General features: G+C 37.7%; 1 protein-coding gene across 1 annotated transcript; it reads left to right on the forward strand.

The window, feature by feature from the left end:
• The first annotated feature begins 4,696 nt into the window (after positions 1–4,696).
• On the forward strand, positions 4,697–8,756 carry LOC115227878 (DNA-directed RNA polymerase II subunit RPB1-like). The gene is made up of 3 exons (XM_029798589.1): positions 4,697–4,787; positions 7,408–7,803; positions 7,834–8,756. The coding sequence occupies exons 1-3, from the start codon at positions 4,697–4,699 to the stop codon at positions 8,754–8,756; spliced, it is 1,410 nt and encodes a 469-aa protein (XP_029654449.1).
• The last annotated feature ends 351 nt before the right edge of the window (positions 8,757–9,107 follow it).

Consider the following 9,107-nt stretch of genomic DNA (forward strand, 5'->3'; position numbering starts at 1 on the left):
ATTCTTTCTGTTCCAACTCGAGATTGACGAACAGATTTTTTATGGCACACATCGCAGTCTACACTCAACACAACATCAGACATACATTCCCGTCAATCACTGGTTTCTTTGACAAATTTTCAGAAAGAAATCCTTTCGCGTATCGCTCGATCTTTGTCGAGTCTACCAGCTTGTAATGAGTCAGGATTGTCATGTCTTTTGTGGATAACACCAAAGTGACCTCTCTCGAAGGGGGAGATGCGTTCTTCCGAGTCTTCAGAGACACTTTTGACCAGTTCTTTAATGTACTCAGTCAGTTGTCCTCGACTTCCGGAAATTCCACGTGATTGCTGCATTTTGTTCACTGAAACTTAAATTGAGTATTACTGATATCCAAAAAATTGTTGGAGTTGAGCAATTCGTTTATTGGCCTGTCCTCGATGCTCTCGTTCTGAGATGAGTATTTAATAAAAGACCGAAAAGGTGACATCCATGTTGATTTTGTCCTTCTTTAGTGCCTGGGAAAGCTTCTCTCTAAGAAGGGCTTGTTCGGATTTTCTAGTTCTTTTCTTTTCTTCTTTTACTTGATTATACATAAATATAAATACATTTTCGACGGGTTTCGATGCTCTGAGAGTATTATAAGTGTATGGAAAATTACCTTTGCGACTTCGGATAATGTTACGGATGCTTTTGGGACAAGTTTTTGGGCTTAAGTTTAGTTTTTGGGGATTTACCTTCTTCGGCTTTAATTTTTTCTTGCCTATTTTAGATTATTAAGTGGATTACATTTTTTTAAATTCTTTGCGTTTCTCTTTTTCTTTGAAGTAGATTTTCTTTTCTTCTTTGGTCAATGTTTTTAGAAATTCGCGCTCTGTCTCTGAATCAAGGTCCTCGGAGTCATCATCTGAACCCTGGCCACGAGCTCGCTTTCTTTAAAAATGTATTTTTTATTTTAAATTAACAAAATAGTTATCTATTATAAAAAAAACTTACAATTGTTTTTTCATTTCCGTTAATTTGTTAAAAATTTTGTCTTTTTTATTGTTTCTAATTTCCTGTTTTTCTTTTCGAAGAGCCTGGCGAATTTTCTTGTTTTCAAAATATTTTTCTTTTTCCTCGTTGGTCAATCCCTCCAAATATTGTTTTTCCCATTCCTCGTCGGTCTCGGAATCACTGAAATCTCACAAAACTCGCAAAAACCTTGTCAGGACAATTCCAGTCTTAATCTGCAGCAGTTTTTTCTTAATTTTCTTTTCATGTTTTTTCTTTTTAATTTCTTCCTAAGAATTTTTTGAGAAAGTGCACAGCGGTCATATTCGTGTAGTCCTCACTACTGTCAGTCACCGACGAGTAGTAGGAGTTCCCCTCCGAGTCGACCCTCCGCGTTTTTTTGGTGGTTTTTCCGAGTTGTTTCCGAACTTTGTTTTTTAGAGATTTTTGAGCTTTCTTTAAAATTTCGTCGCAAGATGAGCTTTCGTTAGTTTCGTTGTCTTTGACGAGTCTCTCAACTCTTCTTTTATTTCTTCTCAGCTTTCCTTCTTCGTCTGCACTGCTGTGGTAGGATTCGGCGTCGGTTTCATAACCTGTCACTCATAGGGCTGTATTACCGAGTATTTCCCCGTTTTTCCCTTTTATCTTTTTTCTTCTCCGCACGTGTTTTTTGCCGTCCTCCCCAATGTAGCTGTGATAGCTGTAGTCACTGTCGCTGTCTGACTGCCTTCCTCCTTCGATATATTTCTGAAGTACAATTTTGAAGTGAATAACTTGAAATTGTTCTTTGGTCATTTTTTTGAGTTTTTCTTTTTCTTTTTTTCTTAAAATTTCTTTTTTGTTTTTTTGGACTTCTTTGCTCTCGATTAGTTTGTTTTTGTCGACTTTCCTATACGGATATGACCAAGTTGATACTTTATATATTTTTTCCCAGTTTTCTTGTCTATTATAACTTCGTAGAGCTCTCCGTCTCGTTCAAACACTTCCAGTGTTTCCATGTCGTCTTCATTCGCTTTTGAAGAATCAAATATGTCCAAATCGGCATCTGACAAATCAAAAAGATGAAACACATTTATTTGAATCAATTTTCACAATTGATTTTTTTGACACGTTTATTATCTCAATATCGTCTTCCAAGCCTAACATCTCACGGAGGACCTTCTTCTGGTCTCCACTGTTCACATAATTGTCGTACTCTTCTGCTGTCATGATGATCTCCTTTTTAACCAACTAAACATCTTTTGTCAATTCTACACCCTTCCAGATTTGGTCCTCACAGTTATTGTCACCAGTTTTTTATCGACTTCTTTCGGATATTTTTTTAGCTTTCTTTCAGCTTCTGTGATGCGTTTTTGCTTCCAATTTAAGACTTTTTCATCTGAGGCAAGTAGATTTCGTTTTTTCATAATGTCCTCGATTGTCAGCTTTCCTTCTTCTAGTGCCTTTGCCTCCTCTTCGGTCAATGACAACTTTTTTTTGACAAGTCGACCACTTTTTGTCCGAATAGTTGCTGTGACTGTGTTGTGGACCTTTTGATAAAAATTGATGTTTGTATAACTTTTTCCTTTGATTTTACTGTTTTTTCTTGTTTCCAGTCGAGGACCTTGTCGTTTTGCTTAAGGATGTTTTTTTTCCTCATAATCTCTTCTATCGTGACCTTCCCTTCCTTCAGTGCTTTGGCCTCCTCTTCAGTCAAAGAAATCTTTTTCTGAACGATCTTTCCACTTTTTGTGCGGATTGTGGCAGTGACGGAATGCTGCATTTTATCCTAAACGTATTTAATCGGAATAGACTTTCTTTTGAGGAGGTTTAGCCTTCCAGGCTTCAAGTTTCTCATCTTTGCTAATTTCACCGCGTTTTTTGAGGACATCCTCGAGGTTTAGAGTCCCACTTTGGATGGCTTCGTACTCATCCTTGGTCAAGATGATGTCTTTCTCGACCAAACGGCCACTTTTTGTTCTGATGAGGGTTTTTATGACCGTTGGTTCCTCTAAATCGATTTTATCGATGATGTCCCCTTCCGATAACTTGCCAGAGCAAATCAATTATTTTACTTTAATGTATTTTTGAAGGATTTTGTGAGCAATTTCGCTTCCGTCAAGCATTTTTTTGTAATCTGATTTTGACACGAATGCTGTGACTTTTTTCAAATTTCCACTTTTTGTACGAATGTAAGTCACAGTAGGCACCACCTCCTCTTCATCGAAAGTTTCTATTCGTCCTCGATCATTTTCGCTCAAATATTTTTTCAAAATCTCCATTTTGTCGGCGCCTTCTTTGAACATTTCTTCATAGTCCTTTTTCTTGATATAAACAATCTTTTCCACAAGTTCTCCCTTGCTATTTCTCATATAAGTTCTGATAGCCACAGTTTCTTAAATGTTTCAATTTTGTAGGAACCTTCATCGTCTTCTTGTATTGTCGATAACATTTTGTTGAGGTTTTCCTTCAATTCATTCTTGAAATTGACATATTATTTAAAAAATACTTCTTTTTCTAACTTTTTTAAGAGCATTTGAATGTAATAGTAACTGTGCCGGTATCCCCCTCCGACTCTAATGAATTTGTTCTAAGTAATATGTAATTCCTCATTTACCCGCTGACAGATTGAATGGTCCACCTCAAGGAGACACTTTAGACATATGCGACCGTCCTAAACATTACAAAGTAAATCACATTTCTGGCTAGTTGCGAATTAAAAAGTTTAAGTTTAATCAAAAGGTTTAGTTTTTTATTCTATAAAATTTGAGTTGACAAAATACATCATGACTTGTATATTTTACGTTCGGAAAAAAACAGTTTTCATTTGTTGATGGATTAAAAAAGGCAAACCTTCTCCATTTTGAAATAGATTCGTAATCTCAGTTATTATGTCATTCCATACTTTCACAATCTGATGTGTTGCTGACAGATTCCCTGCCACTCAATCGTTGTACCATCAAACCCCAGAATGTTCCAAATAACGTAATTCGAGTTTAAATCAACTCTAAGTGTGATCGATTATAGCCTTTGTTGAGATATATTTACTCAATATACCTGTTCAATAAATTAGTTGGTAAACGTAAGAGAGCTTTATTACGATAATAAAAGTTTCATAAACTTAATTTATTGATGGTTTTAGTACATTTTATTTAACATTTATTATTTCTCATCTACGAAAAATCTGGAAAGACTTGAGAATTCCATTTATTGGAATCGCATAAAGAAAATAGCCTTATTCTAAACAAATATTTTGAAGGTTATTTCTGAAAATAGGAGGATATAGTAGATTTTTAATAAACCAAATTTGGAAGCTTTAATCTTCAAATGTGACATATGGAGGGGGCCTTCACATGATATTTTGATAAGAAATCGTACTTTGAACTAATTCTACCTGCAGTAACTGATAAGGTTATCCTGCATTCCTTTCTTTACCTAGCAAAATTATTACCAATTGAAATAAAAAACATCTAACTCGTCACGTAAAAAAATTATTTGACATACAGGGATAGTGGAAATAAATTTACGTGAAATATAATCATGGACAATTCCTTTAAGGCGGCGGCTCGCGACCTTTTAAACACTAAGAACCAATTACAAAAATAAATCAGATTTTTGTAAAATTTATTATATATAGCTATTTAGTGACATTTTGGATCTCGTTTGTTCAGACTAATTCCAGTAATGTCAGGTTTTATTTGACAAAGCGAAACCTAATTTCGGAAGCATATCAACGCCTTCCAGAATGTTGCCAAAGGATTTGAAATTTTCACTAAAAGAACCAGACGGGAAAATATCTCCTCTGATCGTATCCCGGAAGTATCAGGAACCAACTGGTAAGGTTCAAGAGGTCGAATCTACCGTTCCACGAGGGACTTATGACCGAATTGTGAAGAAGCTTGGCTCTTCGCAATTATCGGGGGACCATTATGTGGGGCGATAACACAGAAGAGGTTGAAAGGGCAATTGCTGGGTTGAAGAACAAGGCGCCTGGCTTTGACTACATCCCTCCGAAGTTAATTAAAGAAGGCCCCTGAAATCTTGATACGAGCATTGACTATGTTGTTTCACGCAGCTGGACGTTCGGACACCTTCCATCGGCGTGGAAGCATACGATTGTTCGAATGATTCCAAAATCTGGTAAATCGACATGTGGCACAGAACTACCGGCCAATTGCTCATTTGTGCTTTCTCTAAGACAATGGAAAAGATTGTCTTTAACAGACTCTCTGGTCATATAGAATCACAAAATTTGCTTTTACCTGAACAATGGGGATTTCGTGGAGGAAGAAAGATCCACCGGGACTGCCTCAGGGAGTTAGAGCACCAATTATCCCGTGCTGACAGAAATGAAGCATGGCTAACTGTGGTGTGTCTGGATCTGGCCAAAGCCTTCGATAGCTGTTGGCACCTGGGCTACTCTCCAGAATCCATGACATCGGAGCCGGGATAAAGACCTATCGATGGCTGGAGAGCTTCTTGTCAGGAGACAACAATCATTTGTCCGCTGTGGAAACCGCCTATCGGGTGTGTGGAACTTAGAAGGGGAGTCCCGCAGGGATCTATCTTGAGTCCACTTCTGTTCAAACTCTTCTTGGCGGACATTCCTCTGCCGTCGACACGTACTGGCAAGCTCGTTATCTATGCTGACGATATCCTGGTCATGGATACCTCGAAAAGGATATCGCAGTCTTGGAGACGACTGAAATCATACATTGCAACGCTAAAGATGTGGACTATAGAGAAGGGTTTGACCCTAGCACCGGAGAAGAGCACCATTTCATGTTGCGGAGAGGGAGTCGCTATGCGGAGTCTTGTGCATATGCGATGAGTGCTATGTGATGGATCTCTCGAAAAGAAAAATCTTTCTTACCTGGGAGCAACCATTAACTGTCGTGGCTCGTACGTAGAGCATATAGCAAATCAGAGAAAGAGGAGTGTGAGGATCCTCAAAAGCTTAAACCAGGTTCCATCTGGATCCGGAAACGTACATCTACGTATACAAAACGTGTGTGCAGCCAGTCCTCACATATGGCTACGAGGGCTGGTACGGTACGGAGGAGAGTGACTACCTGATCGAACAGTTGGAAAAGACAAGACGTTTCGCTATGAAATTGGTTACGGAGTACAACTGACGGAAATTAAAAAGACTCACAAGAATCCTCTGTGCCCACGATCCGGATGGTCTTGGAGAATTGTCGTCAAACGGACTAGTATTGGGGATACGCATGGAAAGAGGACACTTCGGTGCCTTGTTTTATCTCCCCGCGATGTTTTTGCTTCCTGGTTTTCTTTTTCTTTTCGCTCAAAAACAATATTCTTTTATTCTTTATTTTGACAAAGCAACTCACAAATCCTCTATTTAGTGTTCTCTTAACAATGAACAGATTGTTTTGAACAAAGTGCATATTTGTGCAATGAATAATGTCAATACCTAGTACCAATTTCTTAATAAAAGTAACAAATCCGGAATGACGACCAATCAGTGGATAATGAATCCGTCCTTCCATTTTCAAAAAATAAAAATTCATCCACAAATCGGAAATAAGAAACAAGTTGACAAATATTTACAATGTCCATCCGATTGGATACTTATCCTGCACTCAATTTTATTGATTAAATTAATTAGTGTGACAATTCAGAAACTGTTCGTCAGATTGATTTCTTGGTATTATAAATGAATTTAGTGAATAAAAATTCTGGCTAAGAACTAACCAAAGGGATCGATTTTTGTTGACTATAACCAGGAAGAAGCGTTATTTTTCAGTTTTATTTTTCTTTAATTTTAACTTTATTTTTTTAATTAACTTTAATCTTGTAAAACTCCTGGAAACCATTTAGAATTTTCTGAGGATTACAGTCGAGAACCGCAGCTTTCCAAACTTTTAAGTACAGTGATTTTTTTTAATTTAAAAGATATTGAACGATTTTTATAAATATATATTAAACAAAATTTGATAATAATTATAGTCTAAAAACGTTATTACCACCTGTATTAACTTGTTCTAGTTGGAATAAACGCTGGTATAAAATACAATGCCAAAAAGAAGAGCAACGAATGAACTAATTCGTGGAATAAACCCCGAAACTCAAGTTATTTAATAATTTTATACACACTTAGGAGGAGGAAAGAGATTACTCTGAGGATGAGCCAAAGGAAGAAAGCCCAGGAAAACGAAAAATTTACAAGGCAGTCCGCAGATTTGCGACAGTGACCTCATCAGAGAACAATCAGTCAAAATTTAAATCCTTTAAAGGATTCGACTGGAATGAAACCAAGAACCCACCGCAAAGTCCTCCCAAAGGCTCAAATTTAACTCCTGAAATTCCAAACGAGAGTGAATCTGATCAGAACAGGTCCAAAACGTGTCATAAGTCTCAGATTAGCTACTCATTTGTCGAAAATAAGAGGCTTAAACTCTGATTTTGTGGATTCCATAAAATTGTACTTCACAGAGAATCAGAGTAGCGACTTTAGACCGACTTTGAGAGATTACATCACACATTTTGAGAGACTTGAACTGGAATTTAGTGAGATTTGGTTGATTTCATTTTTAGATGGCAGTTTGTCGACGACTGGTGTCAGTGGGGATACATTTTCCTCTCAAACTTCTCATTTACAACCAAAAAATTCGAATTTATCTTCCAACTTCGATCCGACCTTCCAAAAAATTTTCGGTCCTGGTTTTTCCGTTGCCACAACTTCGAGTATAAACACGGGGAGTCAATCCCTGCCGTTTAGTTCAGGTCCCTATGTAAATCCATTTGTTCTGAAGGAGCCTTTGGGCTCTCAACAAAATTCATCCATTTTGTCAAAAAGTTTTGAACCTCCGATTTCGACTGCATGTTTTGGTACTTCGTTTGTTTTTAAAAACATGGAAGGTCTGGAAATTCCCCAAAATGATAAATCTTTGGCTTGTGATTTGCCGATTTGTTCAGTCGGAGAACCTTTTAAGTTTGATATTACGCAAGCCCAATCGATTCCTTTGATTTCTGTTACTTCGACGACACCGAAACTGCCGGAATCGTCCGTTTCTTTCAATCCTTTCCAGTTTAATCCGAGTTCTACTTCAGTTTTTGATCCATCGTCTCTAAAACTGCCGGAATCGTCGGTTTCTTTCAGCCCCTTTCAGTTTAATCCGAGTTCTACTTCAGTTTTTAATCCATCGACTCTAAAACTGCCAGAATCGTCCCTTTCTTTCAAACCTTTCCAATTTAATCCGAGTTCTACTTCAATTTTTGACACATCGAATTTAAAGCTTCCAGAATCGTCTGTCTCTTTCAATCCTTTTCAGTTTAATCCGAGTTCTAATCCCAATTTTGATCCATCGGCTCTAAAGCTGCCAGAATCGTCCGTTTCTTTCAATCCTATCCAACCCAGTGGATCTTCGAAGGTGGAAGCTGAGGGTGATGAGGAGTATGAAGACATGCCCAAAGTCGTAGAGGAAGAGGACACTGATGCAAAGGAGTCGCTATTCTTTTCAAAATGTGTGCTTTATATGTTGACTGAGACTGATGACGGATCTCGGAAGGAGTGGACCAAGAAAGGAGTTGGAACTGCCTATGTCCAAAAGAAAAGTGGTCATAGTCACGTTTTTGTGAGAGCAGACGTATCCACGGGACTCCTATTGTTGAATACAATGTTGTCTGATAAGTCCAAGTTGGAATTGAAGACGAGTAAAAGAGTGTGTTTTGTCAGCGTATTGAGTGAAGAAGAGTTGAGGATGACCATGCTTAGTTTTACTGCTGAGAGTGATGCTCAAAGTTTTATCGAGGCTGTCAACAAGTGTTTTATGGACTCGTAGTTTGGAACTGATTTCTTTTTTTATTCAATTAAATTACTTCTGATAGTTTTAGTAGACCGTGTGGTCCATGTGCACAAAACATGTTACCTTTCTTCCTGTCTCTCGTCTCACAACCGGATTGTTCTGCTAATTTGTTATCGTTACGGGCTATCAAGTAACGCAAATGGACAGATCAAGTAGGCGAATGTAGTGGTTGACGTCTTTTGAGCAAGATTCAAAAGAATACCCTGTGGTGGATTGCCTATGGTCACCCGGGCTTTTAATGAAAAGTTTCTTAGTTTAAAATCTGTAACGAATTTGAAGTGTCTGGCATAAAGATCACCCCTGTTCATAATTTGAATAATACCACCA

Source organism: Octopus sinensis, unplaced genomic scaffold, assembly GCF_006345805.1.
Source record: "Octopus sinensis unplaced genomic scaffold, ASM634580v1 Contig08463, whole genome shotgun sequence".
In the NCBI taxonomy this organism is placed as follows: domain Eukaryota; kingdom Metazoa; phylum Mollusca; class Cephalopoda; order Octopoda; family Octopodidae; genus Octopus; species Octopus sinensis.